The 18,817-nt window shown below is 47.2% G+C and overlaps 1 protein-coding gene across 10 annotated transcripts in view; it reads right to left on the bottom strand.

Annotated features, from left to right (window-relative positions):
• LOC139270052 (multiple PDZ domain protein) overlaps nucleotides 1-18,817 on the bottom strand; it is a 401,342-nt gene that overhangs the window by 16,565 nt on the left and 365,960 nt on the right. For 9 of the 10 annotated variants that reach the window (XM_070888410.1, XM_070888412.1, XM_070888415.1 and 6 more), the window contains 2 exons: nucleotides 16,233-16,337; nucleotides 14,613-14,725 (listed from right to left, as the gene is read on the bottom strand). In XM_070888410.1, the coding sequence (XP_070744511.1) occupies nucleotides 14,613-14,725; nucleotides 16,233-16,337 (218 nt within the window). Of the gene's footprint in view, nucleotides 1-8,369; nucleotides 8,408-14,612; nucleotides 14,726-16,232; nucleotides 16,338-18,817 lie in introns of those variants that run through there. The other variant, XM_070888417.1, reaches the window with a different exon arrangement.

Here is an 18,817-nt window from a genome sequence, read left to right as displayed (position 1 = left end):
TTTGGGAACTTTCTGCCGAACTTAAGCACATTGTCGGAGCCGCTACACACGTGCTCCTGTGCAAGGGTTGCGATTGGTTTTGGGGGGACTGTCAGGAACGGGCTTTCAGTCGGGCGCGGAACCTGCTTTGTTCTAACAAGCTGTTGACTCTGTACAACCCCTGTAAGAAATTGGTTTTGACATGTGATGCATCATCCTATGGGGTTGGGTGCGTGTTGCAGCAGAGTAATGATGAGGGCCAACTCCAACCTGTGGCTTATGCTTCCAGGTTGCTCTCCCAAGCAGAAAGCGGGTACGGGATGGTCGAAAAGGAAACACTCGCATGTGTCTACGGGGTGAAAAAGATGCACCAGTACCTTTTTGGCAGAAGTTTCGAGTTAGAAACGGACCACAAGCCGTTAACATCCCTATTGTCCGACAGCAAAGCTGTCAATGCCAATGCGTCAGCTCGCATACAGTGATGGGCTCTCACGCTGGCTGCGTATGACTACACCATACGGCACCGGCCAGGCACCAAAAATTGCGCTGACGCGCTCAGCAGGCTTCCACTGGCTACCATTGAGGGGGCAGCGGAGCAAAGCGCTGAAATGGTGATGGCTGTCGATGCTTTCGACAGCGCAGGCTCCCCCATCACAGCCCACCAGATCAAAACCTGGACGAACAGAGATCCCCTCCTATCCTTGATTAAGAAATGTGTCCTTACTGGGGATTAGGCGCCCGCACACGGAGCATGCCCTGAAGAGGTCAGACCTTTTCACAGATGGATGGATGAACTCTCCATCCAAGCCGACTGCCTACGATGGGGCAACCGGGTAGTCATGCCCCAGAAGGGAAGGGAAGCATTCATCAGGGAACTCCATAGCGAGCACACAGGCATTGTGCTAATGAAGGCCATTGCCCGGTCACATGTATGGTGGCCAGGAATTGATGCAGACCTGGAACACTGTGTTCGCAGGTGCACAACGTGTGCCCAGCTGGGCAATACCCCCAGGGAGGCTCCACTCAGCCCGTGGACCTGGCCCACCAAGCCATGGTCACATATTCACGTAGACCACGTGGGTCCATTCATGGGGAAAATGTTCCTCATTATTGTTGATGCGTACTCGAAATGGATCGAGTGCATCATATTGCATTTGTGCACAACATCCACCACAGTGGAGAGTATGCGTGCGGTATTTGCGACCCACGGCTTGCCTGACATCCTGGTTAGCGACAATGGCCCATGCTTCACTAGCTATGAATTCCGGGAGCTCATGTCGGGTAATGGCATCAAACATATCAGGACAGCATCGTTCAAGCCGGCTTACAATGGCCTCGTGGAACGTGCGGTCCAACCATAAAACAAGGCATGCTCCGGATTCAAGGACCCTGCCTTCAATGCCGCCTATCACGCCTCCTGCTGGCCTATAGGTCCCGACCGCACTCGCTCACAGGAGTCCCGCCAGCGGAACTACTCATGAAACGTATACTTAAAACTCGGTTGTCTCTCATTCATCCAGTCCTGTCAGAGATTGTTGAGGGCAAGCGCCAGTCCCAAAATGAGTGCCATGACCGTAACTCAAAGGGGAGATGTATAGAAATCGATGACCCTGTATTTGTTCTTAATCACGCTTTGGGGCCCCAAGTGGCTTGAGGGTACTGTAATTGATAAAGAAGGAAATAGGGTCATAGTGGTCAGACTTAACAATGGACAGATATGCCGCAAGCATCTGGATCAAGTAAAAAAAAAAGGTTCAGCATGGACACTGAGGAAAATCAGGAGATGCTGTCCACACCACTGTTAGTGAATGAGCAACAAGAACCTTCAGCAGCATGCACAGTCCCTGCGGCCAGACCGGATGAGCTGGAATCACCACAGGTGACAAGGACGCATGCCAAGGCTCAACAACCAAAGCCCCAACTGCGGCGCTCCACGAGAGAGCGTCGACCGCCTGAAAGACTCAATCTTTGACCCAAAGACGTTGGGGGGAGGTGGTGTCATGTATGTAATCTTCATGTAACTGTAACCTTCATGTAACAACACTGTACACTGTATACAACTGAAAAATGCACACCTTGACCACAGGGGGTGAACTTGTGGGAGACACTCCTCACCTGGTCATCCAGGTATATAAAGGGAGGTCCCACGCAGGGTCATCACTTCTTGGTCCTGTGAATAAAGGTACAGGGTACAGGTCACAGAGTGACCTTGTCTCCAGTATGTGCCTCGTGTTGATTTGCAGTAGAGTGCAAGGACATAACTGAAACGATTGATCGTTACTTTGTAATCACCACAGATTCTGACGGCGCCGTCTCCCTTGAGGACTGGAACAATCGGACTGGCCCACTCGTTGAATTCGATCGGCGAAATGATGCCCTCTCGTTGCAGCTGGTCCAGCACGATCTCCACTCTCTCTCTCATCATGTACGGTACTGCTCTCGCCTTGTGATGGATGGGTCGTGCCCCCGGAATCAAATGGATCTGCATTTTTGCTCCTTGGAACTTCCCGATGCCTGGTTCGAACAGCGAGGGGAACTTGTTTAAGACCTGGGCACACAAAGTGTCATCAATAGACGAGCGCGCTCGGACGTCGTCCCAGTTCCAGCATATGTTTCCCAGCCAGCTCCTGCCGAGCAGCGTGGGACCATCGCCCGGTACCAACCAGAGTGGTAGCTTGTGCACCGCTCCATCGTAGGAGACCTTTACAGTAGCACTTCCGATTTCGGGAATCAGTTCCTTTGTATAAGTTCTCAGTTTAGTGTGAATGGGAGTCAGGACTGGCCTTGAGGCCTTGCTGCATCACAATTTATCGAAAGTCTTTTTGCTCATAAATGGACTGGCTCGCGCCAGTGTCCAGCTCCATTGACACCAGGAGTCCATTTAATTCAACTTTCAGCATTATCGGGGGATACTTTGTGGTAAATGTATACCTCTGCCTCCTCGGTCTGAGGCTTTGGTTCGTCGTGATCCGCCATGGATCTGTCCTCCTATGCAACATGGTGGTTGGCAGGACTAGCATGGTTTGCAGCTCGCCTGCACATACGTTGGAGGTGTCCCATTGTTCCACAGCCCTTGCAAACGTACACTTTGAAGCGGCATGAATGGAAACGATGATCAACCCACGCAGCGCCAACAAGGTGTTAATGGCCTTGCATTCATTACCCTTGATGGTGACTGAGACATCTGCGGACGGGCAGCTGCAGGCATGTGGGGCCTGCCCTGTACGTTGCAATTTGAAAACATCACTTTGTTCACAGTACTTGTAGCAGCACTCGTGTGCTGAGAGATTTGCTTAGGATTGTCACTGATGGTAATTAACGCCTGGACTATCGCTATGGCTTTACTCAAGGTTGGGGTCTCTACAGTCAAAAGTTTGCGAAGTATCACTTCATGGCCAATGCCAAGTTTGAAGAAGTCCCTGAGCATGTGCTCCAAATGTCCTTCAAATTCGCAATATCCTGCAAGGCGTCTCAGCTCGGTGACATAGCTTGCCACTTCCTGGCCTTCAGACCTTTTGTAGGTGTAGAACCGGTACCTCGCCATCAGAATGCTTTCCTTTGGGTTCAGATGCTCCTGGACCAGTGTGCACAAATCATCGTACGATTTCTCTGTGGATTTCGCTGGAACAAGCAGATTTTTCATGAGGCCATGCATTGGTGCCCTGCAGACGGTGAGGAGAATCGCCCTTTGACTGGCAGCATTCGCTTTTCCTTCCAGCTCGTTGGCTGTGAAGTATTGGTCGAGTCGCTCCACAAAGGTTTCCCAATCATCTCCCTCCGAGAATTTCTCCAGGATGCCCACTGTTTTCTACATCGTTGGGTTCGTCATCTATATCTCGTCGCCAGTTGTTAAGTATGAAGAGAGTCTGACTAGATACTGTGAGCTCAAAGTAAAGTGTGACCTTATTGCAGGTCTCCAGAGTGCCTCTCCAGCCTGTGAGGCCTCCTTAAGTGCAGGTGCGCCTAAGGGATTGTGGGATCCCTTGGGACTCCAGGGGATGAGCCCTCTGGTGACTACACAAGGTATTTACAGGTTTACATATATAACACTGGGCTTGGTGGCATTTTGCATTTTTTGGGAAAGCTCAATGCTATAATCAAAATCAGAAGAAATGCCAATTTATTTTCTAAACCTTTCACAATTCTTGGGCTGTATATAAATGAAGGACGCGGTTATTTGTACCTCTACTGTCAAAATGGTCAATGTGCTCAACCCTTTGTTTCTGATTGGTCCCCTTGCAGGATAAGCCACACCCTGAACTTTCACAGGAATATGTCACTGGAACCACCCATCCCAAGGTCTCACTGACTTTGCAAATTGTAACTCGATCCACTTTGACTTCCTGAAGCGACAGAGGACAGAGCTCCCCACAAGACAGCAAGGGCCAGCCAAAGTCCTGTAGCTCAGTCTAAGTGCATGCTTCCAGTAGCCAAAGGGCCTAACCCCAGTCCAAGTACTTCCCTCCCCCAGCCAAAGTGCCTTACCTCAGTCCAAGTATATGCCTCCCCCAGCCGAAGTGCCTTAACCCAGTCCAAGTACTTCCTTCCCCCAGCCAAAGTGTCTTACCCCAGTCCAAGTGTATGCCTCCCCCAGCCGAAGTGCCTTACCCCAGTCCAAGTACTTCCCTCCCCCAGCCAAAGTGCCTTACCCCAGTCCAAGTGTATGGCTCCCCCAGCCGAAGTGCCTTACCCCAGTCCAAATGCGTGCCTCCCTCAGCCGGAGTGCCTTACCCCAGTCCAAGTACATGCCTCCCCCAGCCGAAGTGCCTTACCCCAGCACAAGTGCATTCCACCCCCCCCCCGCCCTCCACAATATATGGGCCAGGCATTGTGTAGATTGTTAACAGGTTTATTGGGTATGAAGTGAATAATGACAGTGTCGTGACTTCTGGATATCATTCGCTCCAACGATATCCCTTGTAGGGGGGTTGGAAGAATGTGATCCGTCTTCCCTTAGTTCCCTCTCTCCTCTTCGATCTCCCCCCGTGTCTCTCTCCCCCAGCCCCTCTCTCTCGCTATCGGGTCCCATCCGGCTGCTCTCGGCCCCTCACACCGGCCCGGGGGCGGGGGGAAAGGAGAGTCGGAGCCTCAGGTCCTGCTTCTCAGCACCATGTGCATGGAATGATTCGGCCGGGAATTGGAGGGTGTACGGAGCTTCACAGGGGGCAGGGTTTGTCGCCCGTCAGTCAAAAAAGTGCAGTACGGGCAGAAGGGGATGGGGCTTGACGGACGGCTGTCTGTCAAAGAAAATTGCAGTATAAATAGTTACTTCGATAAATTAATGGTACCAAGCCGAATATAAAGTGGATCAGGCCATTCAGCCCTTGGAGTCTGTTCCACCATTCAATTAGATCATAGCATCATTCAGCACAGAAGGAAGCCATTCAGTCCATCATGCCTATTGCTGGCTCTTTGAAAGAGCTATCCAATTTAGTCCCACACCCCTGCTTTAGTCCCACACTCCAGCTTTTTCCCCACAACTCTGCAAATCAGTCCTCCAAGTATATGTCCAATTGTCTTTTGAAAGATCCTATGGAATCTGATTCCACCACCCTTTCAGATCATGCGTTCCAGATCATCACAACCCTCTAACTAATTTCTCCTCATTTCCCCTCTAGTTCTTTTGCCAATTATTTTAAATCGATGACCTCTGGTTACTGACCCACTTACCAGAAGAAGCAGTTTCTCCCGAATTCTTCTCTCAAAACCCCTCATAATTTTGAATACCTCTATTACGTCTTCCCTTAACTTTCTGTGCTCTAAGGAGAATAATCCCAGCTTCTCCAATCTCTCCACATAACTCAAGTCCCTTATCCCTGGTATCTTCCTGGTAAACCATCTCTATACCCCCTCCAAGTTCTTGACATCCTGAAGTGTGGTGCCCAGTATTGTACACAATTCTCAAGCTGAGACCGAACTAGCGATTTGTGAAGTTTTAGCATGACTTCTTTGTTGTGTATTCAGTGTTCCTATTTATGAAGCCGAGTATTCCATACTTTCTTAACCACCTCATCAACTTGTCCTGCTACCTTCAAGGATTTGTGAATATGCATTCCCAGGTCCCTCTGCTCTTGCACCCCCTTCAAAACAGTACCATCCGATTATACTGCCTCTACATGTTGTTTGTTTCCAAAGTGCATCACTGCTCATTTATCCACATTAAATTGCATCTGTCATGTGTCTGCCCATTTTACCAGTCTGCATACTTCTTCCTGAAGTCTGCTACTATCCTATTCACTCTTTACTATGTTGCCAAGTTCTGTGAACTTCAAAATAGTACTCCATATACCCGAATCCAGGTCATTTATATATAACAAGAAAAGTAATGCTCCTAATACTGACCCCTGGGGAACTCCACTGTATACTTCTCTCCAGTTAGAAAAACATTTGTTCATCACTACTCTCTGCCTCTTATCCCTCAGCCAATTACATACCAAGTTACCACTGTTGTTTTAAAAACACGTTCTTCTATTTTCCGAATAAGTCTATTATGTGGTGCTTTGTCAAATGCCTTTTGAAAGTCCATATATACAACAAGTACTGCACAATGTCATCAACCTTCTCTATTACTTCATCAAATAACTGAATTAGGTTAGACAGACATGATTTGTCTTTAACAAATCCATGCTGGCTGCCCCGATTAACCCATGCTTCTCCAAGTGAGGATTCATTTTGTCTTTGACAATGGTCTCTAGCGGTTTTCCCACCAGTGACATTAAATTGACTGGCGTAAACTCTAAAAACACTTGAACACTAATAGCAGTGTTGCTCTAAATACGATCATGAGCCTACCTATATAATTTATATGCTTTTCCAAATACAGTTCTCCCTTGACATGACATTCCTCCCGAGAACTGGGGAAACTCAAGACCGTATCAAGGACAGCAATTCATGTGAAACCCGTTTAAAACAAGCAGTGCTGTGATCCAAGTGTGAATATGTATCAAAATCGTTGTAATGTTAAAATCTAATGATGCAGATCAATCAATAACAGGCATTGCAAATATAGGTAATTTAGAGGATGCAAAATGCTGCTCTTAAATTTAAGGCAGCTAAATGATCAATTGTAGCTTATTCATCATTGAAATTAATCCCGGTCAGGGCGTCCATTGAATAGCAGCCTGAATAGCAGATTTAATTCAGTCCAAAATATTTAGTTACTTTTACTGAGCATTTTAAAACTGAAAAACAGTAGAAAATACACTATAAATTTGTAAAACAAGTAAAAGTATTGTTGCATTTGAAAGTGCGACAAAAGATGTTCAGTTATGTCATGTGAAACGTTGTTCTTTCTTCCTTTTTAACTGCCAACCCAATCTTTATTGAAAAGAAATTTCTTTCAGGTCTTTGCCAAAAACCACTGCAAAGTTTGGGAATGTAGCTCTGCACAAATCTCTCTTCACTTTTCCCTTTCTCTTTGTAAGGAAGTGACTCACTTCTACTAGGCACCTCAGCCACAAGAATCATCTCACTGCAAATAATTATCATCATCATAAGCAGTCCTTCGGAATCGAGGAAGACAAACTTCCACTTTTAAAATGAGTCCTTACGTGGCTGAACAGTCCAATATGAGAACCACAGTTACTGTCACATTTGGGACAGATAGCCATTGAGGGAAAGGGTGGGTGGGACAGGTTTGTTGCACGCACTTTCCGCTGCCTGCGCTTGATTTCTGCATGCTCTCGGCGATGAGACTCGAGGTGCTCAGCACCCTACCGGATGAACTTCCTCCACTTAGGGCGGTCTTTGGTCAGGGACTCCTAGGTGTCAGTGGGGATGTTACACTTTATCAGGGAGGCTTTGAGGGTGTCCATGTAACGTTTCCTCTGCCCACCTTTGCCTCGTTTGCCGTGAAGGAGTTCCGAGTAAAGCACTTGCTTTGGGAGTCTCGTGTCTGGTATGCGAACAATGTGGCCTGCCCAGCAGAGCTGATCAATGCTGGGGATGTTGGCCTGGTCGAGGACGCTAATGTTGGTGCGTCTGTCCTCCCAGGGGATTTGTAGGATCCTGCGGAGACAGCGTTTGATGTATTTTTCCAGCGACTTGAGGTGTCTACTGTGCATGGTCCATGTCTCTGAGCCATACAGGAGGGCGGGTATTACTACAGCCCTGTAGACCATGAGCTTGGTGGCAGATTTGAGGGCCTGGTCTTCAAACACACTTTTCCTCAGGTGGCCGAAGGCGCACTGGAGGTGGTGTTGAATCTCGTTGTCAATGTTTGCTCTTGTTGATAACAGGCTCCCGAGATATGGGAAATGGTCCACGTTGTCCAGGGCCATGCCATGGATCTTGATGACTGGGGGGGCAGTGCTGTGCGGCGCGGCGAGGACAGGTTGGTGGAGGACTTGTGTCTTACTGATGTTTAGCATAAAGCGCATGCTTTCGTACGTCTAAGTAAATACATCGACTATGTCCTGGAGTTCAGCCTCTGTGAAATAAAGTACAGCAGTTATCATGGGAGACTTTAATCTACATATAGATTGGGCTAGCCAAGCTGGTAGCAATGCGGTGGAGGAGGATTTCCTGGAGTGTATTAGGAATGGCTTTCTAGACCAATATGTCGAGGAACCAATGAGAGAGCTGGTTATCCTAGACTGGGTGTTGTGTAATGAGAGGACTAATTAGCAATCTTGTTATGCGAGGCCTCCTGGGGAAGAGTGACCATAATATGATAGAATTCTTTATTAAGATGGAGAGTGACACAGTTAATTCAGAGACTAGGGTCCTGAACTTAAGGAAAGGTAACGTTGATGGTGTGAGACGTGAATTGGCTAGAATAGACTGGAAAATGATACTTAAAGGGTTGACAGTGGATAGGCAATGGCAGACATTTATAGATTACATGGATGAACTTAAACAATTGTACATCCCTGTCTGGAGTAAAAATAAAACGGGGAAGGTAGCTCAACCATGGCTAAAAGGGAAATTAGGGATAGTGTTAAATCCAAGGAAGAGGCATACAAATTGGCCAGAAAAAGCAGCAAATCTGAGGACTGGGAGAAATTTAGAATTCAGCAGAGGAGGACAAAGGGTTTAATTAGGAGGGGGAAAATAGAATATGAGAGTAAGCTTGCAAGGAACATAAAAACTGACTGCAAAAGCTTTGATAGATATGTGAAGAGAAAAAGATTAGTGAAGAGCAACGTAGGTCCCTTGCAGTCAGAATCAGATGAATTTATAATGGGGAACAAAAAAATGGCAGACTAATTGAACAAATACTTTGGATCTGTCTTCACTAAGGAAGACACAAATAACTTCCGGAAATACTCGGGGTTCGAGGGTCTAGCGAAAAGGAGAACTGAAGGAAATCCTTATTAGTCAGGAAGTTGTGTTAGGGAAATTGATGGGATTGAAGGCCGATAAATCTCCAGTGCCTGATAATCTGCATCCCAGAGTACTTAAGGAAGTGGCCCTAGAAATAGTGGGTGCATTGGTGATCATTTTCCAACATTCTATTGACTCTGGATCAGTTCCTATGGACTGGAGGGCAGCTAATGTAACACCACTTTTTAAAAAAGGAGGGAGAGAAAACAGGGAATTATAGACCGGTTAGCCTGACATCAATGGTGTGGAAAATGTTGGAATCAATTATTAAAGATGAAAAAGCAACGCAGTTGGAAAGCAGTGACAGGATCGGTGCTAGTCAGCATGGATTTATGAAAGGGAAATCATGCTTGACAAATCTCCTAGAATTTTTTGAGGATGTAACTAGTAGAGTGGACAAGGGAGAACCAGTGGACGTGGTGTATTTGGACTTTCAAAAGGCTTTTGACAAGATCTCACACAAGAGATTGGTGTGAAAAATTAAAGCACATGGTATTGGGGGTAATGTACTGACGTGGATAGAGAACTGGTTGGCAGACAGAAAGCAGAGAGTCGGAATAAACAGGTCTTTTTCAGAATGGCAGGCAGTGAACAGTGGGGTGCCACAGGGTTCAGTGCTGGGACCCCAGTTGTTTACAAAATACATCAATGATAATTGAGTGTAATATCTCCAAGTTTGCAGATGACACTAAGCTGGATGGCGGTGTGAGCTGTGAGGAGGATGGTAAGAAGTTGCAGGGTGACTTGGACAGGTTAGGTGAGTGGACAAATGCATGGCAGATGCAGTATAATGTGGATAAATGTGAGGTTATCCACTTTGGTGGCAAAAACAGGAAGACAGATTATTATCTGAATGATGACAGATTAGGAGAAGGTGAGGTGCAACGAGACCTGGGTGTCATGGTTCATCAGTCATTGAAGTTTGGCATGCAGGTACTGCAGGTGGTGAAGGCGGCAAATGGCATGTTGGCCTTCACAGCTAGAGGATTTGAGTATAGGAGCAGGGAGGTCTTACCGCAGTTGTACAGAGCCTTGGGGAGGCCACATCTGGAATATTCTGTTCAGTTTTGATCTCCTAATCTGAGGAAGGACGTTCTTGCTATTGAGGGATTACAGTGAAGGTTCAGCAGATTGATTCCCGGGATCGCAGGACTGACATATGAGGAGAGACTGGATCAACTGGGCTTGTATCCACTGGAGTTTATTAGAATGAGAGGGGATTTCATAGAAACATACAAAATTCTGACAGGATTGGACAGGTTAGAGGCAGGAAGAATGTTCCCGTTGCTGGGGAGTTCCACAACCAGGGGTCAGAGTCTGAGAACAAGGGGTAAGCCATTTAGGACCAAGATGAGGAGAAACTTCTTCACTCAGCGAGTGGTTAACCTGTGGAATTCTCTGCCGCAGAAAGTTGTTGAGGCCAGTTCGTTAGATATATTCAAAAGGGAGTTAGATATGGCCCTTACGGCCAAAGGGATCAAGGGGTATGGAGAGAAAGCAGGAAAGGGGTACTGAGGTTGAATGATCAGCCATGATCTTATTGAATGGCGGTGTAGGCTCGAAGGGCCGATTGGCCTACTCCTGCACCTAATTTCTATGTTTCTATATATGTGCGCAGACGCAGACATCGTATGCGTACTATAGCTCGACGACAGAGGTTGGGGTGGTCTTGAACCTGGCCTGGGGGTGACGAAGGTTGAACAGGTTCCCACTGGTTCTGTAGTTTAGTCTGCTCCAGCGGGGAGCTTGTTGACTGTGAGGTGGAGCATGGCAGTGAGGAAGATTGAGAAGAGGGTTGGGGCGGTGACGCAGCCCCGTTTGACCCCAGTCCGGATGTGGATTGGGTCCATAATGGATCCGTTGGTAAGGATCATGGCCCTCATGTCATCGTGGAGCAGGCGGAGGATGGTGACGAACTTTTGGGGGCATCCGAAATGGAGGAGGACGCTCCATAGACCCTCACGGTTGACAGTGTCAAAGGCCTTTGTAAGGTCGAAGGCCATGTATAAGGGCTGATGCTGTTCCCTGCATTTTTCCTTCAGCTGTCGCGCTGCAAAAATCATGTCCTTTGTGCCCCGTAGGGGACGAAATCCGCACTGTGACGCCGGGTGGAGCTCCTCAGCCACAGGGAGAAGACAGTTGAGGAGGACTCTAACGATGACTTTCCCAGTGGCTGATAACAGGGAGATTCCTCTGTAGTTGCCGCAGTAGGACTCGTCCCCTTTTTTAAAGATGGTCACGATCACTGCATCTTTAAGATCTCTCGGCATGCTCTCCTCCCTCCAGATGAGAGAGATGAGGTCATGTATTCGAGCCAACAGTGCCTCTCCGCCATACTTCAGTGCCTCAGTGGGGATTCCATCCGCTCCTGTAGCCTTGTTGTTCTTAAACTGTCTTATGGCTTATGGCTTTTTTTACCTCGTGCAGTGTTGGGGTTTTACTGAGGTGGTGGCGGGTAGCATGCTGTGGGATGGAGTCAAGAACACACGAGTCAAAGGCAGAGTCTTGATTGAGGAGTGCTTCCCCGTTCTTGGCCAGCAGTGGAGTGTGGCCTTGGGTGTTTGGACCGGAGGTGGCCTTGAATACGATGAAGAATCCTCGCACATCATGGCTGTCAGCCAGCTGCTGTATCTCCTGTACTTTCTCCATCCACCACCTGTTCTTTACATCCCGGGTTTTTTGTTGGACCTGAGCCTTAAGCTGTCTGTAATGTTGCTTTGCTGCTCCCGAGTTGGGTTGCTGTTTAAGGCTCAGAAATGCCCTGCGCTTGCAATCTAATAGCTCTTGGATCTCTGATCATTGTCATCAAACCAGTCCTGGTGTTTCCAGTTTGAGTGACCGAGCGTCTCTTTGTTATGGAGGCTTGGAGGGCAGACCAAGCGCTGTGGGCATTCTGTGTCTCAGGGTCATCAAGGCACGCCAGGTTAGCTGTGATGCGCTGATTGAATAGGGCTCTCTTCGCTGGGTCTTTAAGTGCCCCGGCATTGACTTTTTTGCAGCACTGCTTCTGCTGCCCCCTCCGCTTTGGGGCTATATTGATGTCAATGATGGATTGGTTTAGGTAATGGTCCGTCCAGCAGTCGTCAGCTCCTGTCGTGGCGCAGGTGATACGCACATCCTTGCAATCCCTGGCTCGGACGATGACATAGTCGAGCAGAATAATTGTGATGTGAACTTATGTCACATTACACTCACTGCATTGGTACATCATCTCACTGTATGTTTAAAAACTTTGTTTCTTTATTTGCTTCCTCTCCTAAGAGAGCATGTATAATAGACAATATTCAATTCAATGTCAACAGTAACAAAGCCAATACATTATTTAAAGGCAACATTTGTGAATAAATCTAAATTTGAACGAACTTGCAATCTGAAATGCGACTGTGTCTCACAACAACTTGTATTTATATAGCTCCTTTAACATAGTAAAACATCCGAAGGCACTTTACATGAGCATTATCAAACAAAATTTGACACTGAGCCACATAAGGAGATATTAGTGCAGATGACCAACAGCTTGATTAAAGAGGTAGGTTTTAAGGAACATCTTCAAGGAGGAAAGAGAGATAGAGTGGCGGAGAGGTTTAGGCAGGGAATTCCAGAGCTTAGGGCCTAGGCAGCAGAAGGCACGGCTAGTAATGGGGATGCGCAAGAAGCCAAAATTGGAGGAGTGCAGAGATCCTGGAGGGTTGTAGGGCTGGAAGAGGTTGCAGAGATAGACAGGGGCGAGGCCATTGAGTGATTTGAAAACAACGATGAGAATTTTGAAATCATTGCATTGCTGGACTGGGAGTCAATGTACGTCTGAGCACAGGGATGATGAGTGAACGGGACTTGTTACGAGTTAGGATACGGGCAATAGAGTTTTTGATGAGATTAAGTTTATGGAGGGTGCAAAGTGGGAAGCTGGCCAGGAGAACATTGAAATAGTTGAGCCCAGAAGTAATAGAAACATAGACATAGAAATATAGAAAATAGGTGCAGGACCAGGCCATTCAGCCCTTCGAGTCTGCACCGCCATTCAATAAGATTATGGCTGATCATGCAACTTCAATACCCCTTTCCTGCTTTCTCTCCATACCCCTTGATCCCTTTAACCATAAGGGCCACATCTAACTCCCTCTTGAATATATCCAACGAACTGGACTCAACAACTTTCTGTGGTAGAGAATTCCACAGGTTCACCACTCTCTGGGTGAAAAAGTTTCTCCTTATCTCGGTCCGAAATGGCTTACCCCTTATCCTTAGACTGTGACCCCTGGTTCTGGACTTCCCCAACATCGGGAACATTCTTCCTGCATCTAACCGTTTCCAGTCCCATCATAATTTTATATGTTTCTATGAGATGCCCCTCTCATTCTTCTAAATTCCAGTGAGTACAAGCCTAGCCGATCCAGTCTTTCTTCATATGTCAGTCCTGCCATCCCATGAATTAGTCTGGTGAACCTTCGCTGCACTTCCTCAATAGCAAGCACGTCCTTTCTCAGATTAGGAGACCAAAACTGCACACAATACTCAAGGTGTGGTCTCACCAAGGTCCTGTACAACTGCAGTAAGACCTCCCTGTTCCTATACTCAAATCCTCTCGCTATGAAGGCCAGCATGCCATTTACAATGAAAGCATGGATAAGGGTTTTAGCAGTAGATGAGCTGAAATTAGAGGCAGAGACGGGCGATGTTATAGAGGAAGAAGTGGGCAATCTTGGTGATGGAAAAGATATGGGTTCAGATGCTCATCTCAGGATCAAATAGGACATCAAAGTTGCGAACAATCTGGTTCAGCCTCAGACAGCGGCCAGGAGAGGATGGAGTTGGTGGTTAGGCAACGGAGTTTGTGGTCAGATCCAAAGACAATGGCTTTGGTCTTCCCAATATTAATTGGAGGAATTTCTGCTCACCCAATACTGGATGTCGGACAAGCAGCATGACAAATCAGGACAATGGAGGGGTCGCAAGATGTGGTGGTGAGGTAGAGCTGGTGTCGTCAGCGTACATGTGGAACCTGACGTGTTTTTGGATGATGTCGCAAAGGGACAACATGAGAAATAGGAGGGGGTCAAGGAAAGATCCTAGGGGGACTCCAGAGGTAAGCGGGAAGAGAAGCCATTGCAGGAGATTCTCTGGAAATGACGGGATAGACACGAATGGAACCAGGCGAGTATTGTTCTGTAGCCTTCATTGAAAGTCATTGCACTTGATTTTGTAAAGGACAGTATTGGTCTACACGAGCTCCATGCTTCAGTTTTCCAACAATATAATTTTATCAAACATTCCACAAAAATGTTGTTCAGTAAATACAAAATACTTACCCTAGGTCATCATGAAGGATGCTGCTTGCCGTCAGCCCAGAGAGAGAAAGTGTAGTTGCAGCATGTTCCTGTTGCTGACTTGTTATCACACTAACATCACCGCCTGCAACCACCTAGAAACAATTATTACAACTGGATTTAAAAATAACCAATTAAAGGAAAAAAGAATGAGCATGTATATAGTGCCTTATGGAGTCTGATGCTAACTTAGCTAACATTTTGTTTTATTCGTTCCTAGGATGTAGGCATTGCTGGCAAGCCGAGCATTTATTGCCCATTCCTAGTTGCCTTTGAGAAGGTGAGGGTGAGCCGCCTTCTTGAACCGCTGCAGTCCGTGTGGTGAAGGTACTCCCACAGTGCTGTTAGGGAGGGAGTTCCAGGACTTTGACCCAGTGACAATGAAGGAACGGCGATCTATTTACTTGTAAGGATGGTGTGTGACTTGGAGGTGATGGTATTCCCATGTGTCTTCTGCCTTTGAAATTCCTGTGAGGGAGTGAATGTTTATGGTGGTGGATGGGATGCTAATCAAACGGGCTGCTTTGTCCTGGATGGTGTCGAGCTTCTTGAATGTTGTTGGAGCTGCACTCATCCAGGCAAGTGGAGAGCAATCAATCACACTTCAAACTTGTGCCTTGCAGATGGTGGAAAGACTTTGGGGAATCAGGAGGTGAGTCACTCACTGCAGAATGCCCAGCTCTGGCCTGCTCTTGTAGCCACAGTATCGATGTGGCTGGTCCAGTTACGTTTCTGGTCAGTGGTGACCCCGAAAATGTTGATGGTAGGGATTCAGTGATGGTAATGTCGTTGAATGTCAAGGGGCAGTGGTTAGACTCTCATTTGTTGGAGATGTTCATTGCCTGGCGCAAATGTTACTTGCCATTTATTAGCCCAAGCCTGACTGTCGTCCAGGTCTTGCTGCATATGGGCACGGGCTGCTTCATTATCTAAGGAGTTACAAATGGAACTAAACACAGTGCAATCATCAGCGAACATCTCCATTTCTAGTCTTATAATGGAGTGAAGGTCATTGATGAAGGAGCATAGGACACTGCCCTGAGGAACTCCTGCAGTGATGTCATTCATACAAACATACTTTGCTCGTGATCAGTAGCAGAAACCCTGAGTGATTTTCACTTCCCTGAGTGTTATATATGGAGTTTGGGCACAGATCAGCCATACTTTCAGTGAATGGTACAGCAGGCTCGAGGGGCTAAATGGCCTACTCCTGTTCCTATAGGTGCTAAGGACAATTGCAGTTTCTCTATCATCATTCCAGCTGAGAACAACTCATTCAGGAAAAATCCAGGATCTGTCTGTATGGTTCAGCTATTCACTGCTAAACTGCCAAAATGGGACATTTAATAATGGTTTTGTCGTGCAGTACAGAGATACAAGATAATTTTTTTATTCGTTCTTGGCAAGGGCAGCATTTATTGCCCATTCCTAATTGCCCTTGAGAAAAGAATTTAAGCAGTGTAACGGACAATTAATGTAAGAATATTTTGACAGATATAGTTGAATTAAAAATAAAATAGATTAATCACCAATCAAGATCCCAAAGAAATAAAAGTTAGCAAATGTCAAATTCCCACAAAAGTACATGATGCTTTGTCATACCTGTAATTCAATATGACCTGAAGCATTCTTCAGTATGCTGACTGCCTGGGAATGAGTCAAGCCCTCTGTAGGTTTCCCACATATACTTACAATCCTGTCTCCAACCTATAATTAACACAGGATTAAAATTTGTTGTTACATCAGCTTGTTAACATATCTCTTGGATTGAAGTTATACTGTACATACCCACCTCAAACTAGTATCTGACGAGTGGAAAGTAGAGTCAGCAGACTTGAATTATACCATTGATTGTCCCTCAGTCTGAGCTTAGTAACAACACAAGATCATTCACTTTCAGCTAATATAAAAATAGTGAAATATGTTGATAAAGTTCACAGCAGATTCCTGGACACTTTTAAGATGTGGCTTCTGTTGTGTATCTGTAGAGCATGCACTCCCATGTTCCGCCACCAGGGAGCTCATGCACTGATGTCCCAAGGGATCCCGGCATCCCTTGGGAGCACTGTATTTAAGCCGGCCCCTAAGGCCTGTTACTCACTCTGGAGTGTCTTATTAAAGATGGAGGTCACTGTTACTTTAACCTCCCTGTGTGCAGCCTCATCTGTGTTAGGAACACAATAACTGGTGACGAGAATACGAATCCAACGCAAAGATGCAGCAAACTGTGGGCATCCTGGAGAAGTTTTCGGAGGGTGAGAACTGGGAAGCCTATGTCGAACGGCTAGACTAGTACTTTTATAGCCAATGAGCTGGACGGAGAAGGAAGCGCTGCAAAAAGGAGAGCGGTCGTCCTCACAGTCTGCAGGGCACCGACCTACAGCCTCATGAAGAATCTTCTGGCTCTGGTGAAATCCACAGATAAGTTGTATGAGGAGCTGTATACACTGGTTCGGGAGCATCTTAACCCGAGGGAGAGTGTGCTGATGGCGAGGTATCGTTTCTACACGTACCAGCGATCTGAAGGTCAAGAAGTGGCGAGCTATGTCGCCGAGCTAAGGCGACTTGCAGGACAATGCGAGTTTGATGGCTACCTGGAGAAAATGCTCAGAGACTTTTTTGTACTGGGCATTGGCCACGAGACCATCCTACGAGAACTCTTGACTGTAGAGACACCGACCCTCAGTAAGGCCATTGCGATAGCACAGGCATTTATGTCCCCCAGTGATAACACCAAACAAATCTCTCAGCACACAGGTGCTAGCAATGTTCATGAATTAACTGGAACTGTGTTTGCGAGCAGAAACTACGAGTCTGCAACTACCAGCAGGCCTCAGGTGACCCACATGTCTCAGAGTCCCCAACAAAGGATGAATGCAAGGCAATTCACACCTTGTTGGCGTTGTGGAGGCTTCCATTCAGCCTATTCATGCCGCTTCAAAGGGTATGTTTGCAAGAGCTGTGGAACAATGGGGCACTTCCAATGAGCTTGCAGACGAGTTGCAAGCTCTGCAAAACCTGCTAACCACCACGTGGCAGAGGAAGATCGGTCCATGGTGGATCAAAGCAATTTCGAGCCTGAGAGAGAGGAGGCAGATGCTGAAGTAAACAGTGTGCACACATTTTCGACGAAATGTCCACCTATAATGCTAAACGTAAAATTGAATGGCTTACCCGTAGCCATGCAACTGGATACTGGCGCTAGCCAATCCATCATGAGTAAAAAGATGTTTGAGAGACTGTGGTGCAACAAGGCATTCAGACCAGCCCTGAGCCCCATCCACACGAAACTGAGAATGTACACCAAAGAGCTTATCACTGTCCTGGGCAGCGCCATAGTCAAGGTCACCTATGAGGGCACGGTGCACGAACTGCCACTCTGGATTGTCCCAGGCAATGGCCCTACACTGCTTGGAAGGAGCTGGCTGGGCAAAATCCGCTGGAACTCGGATGACATCCGAGCGCTATCACGTGTCGATGAAGCCTCATGAACTCAGGTTCTTAACAAATTTCCTTCCCTTTTTGAGCCAGGCATTGGAAACTTTTCCGGGGCGAAGGTGCGGATCCACTTGGTCCCAGAGGCACGACCCATTCACCACAAGGCACGAGCGGTACCTCACATGATGAGCGAGAGAGTGGAAATCGAGCTGGACAGGCTGCAACACGAGGGCATCATCTCCCCAGTGGAATTCAGCGAGTGGGCCAGCCCGATTGTTCCAGTACTCAAAAGTGATGGCACGGTCTGGATTTGCGGCAATTATAAAGTAATTATTAATCGTTTCTCGCTACAGGACCAATACCCGCTACCTAAGGCAGACAACTTATTTGCGACGCTGGCAGGAGGCAAGACGTTCACCAAGCTCGACCTGACTTCGGCCTACATGACGCAGGAGCTGGAGGAGTCTTCGAAGGGCCTCACCTGCATCAACACGCACAAGGGACTGTTCATCTACAAGAGATGCCCGTTTGGAATTCGGTCGGCTGCATTTTCCTGAGAAACATGGAGAGCCTACTCAAGTCGGTACCACACACGGTGGTCTTTCAGGACGACATATTGGCCACGGGTTGGGACACCGCCGAGCACCTACAAAACCTGGAGGAGGTCCTCCAGCGACTGGATCGCGTAGGGCTGCAGCTAAAGAGGTCGAAATGCATCTTCATGGCAACAGAAGTGGAGTTTTTGGGGA

This window comes from Pristiophorus japonicus, chromosome 1 (assembly GCF_044704955.1).
Source record: "Pristiophorus japonicus isolate sPriJap1 chromosome 1, sPriJap1.hap1, whole genome shotgun sequence".
In the NCBI taxonomy this organism is placed as follows: Eukaryota; Metazoa; Chordata; class Chondrichthyes; family Pristiophoridae; genus Pristiophorus; species Pristiophorus japonicus.
The sequence above is the reverse complement of the archived record's forward strand: the minus strand, read 5'-3'. Positions and strand labels throughout refer to the sequence as shown.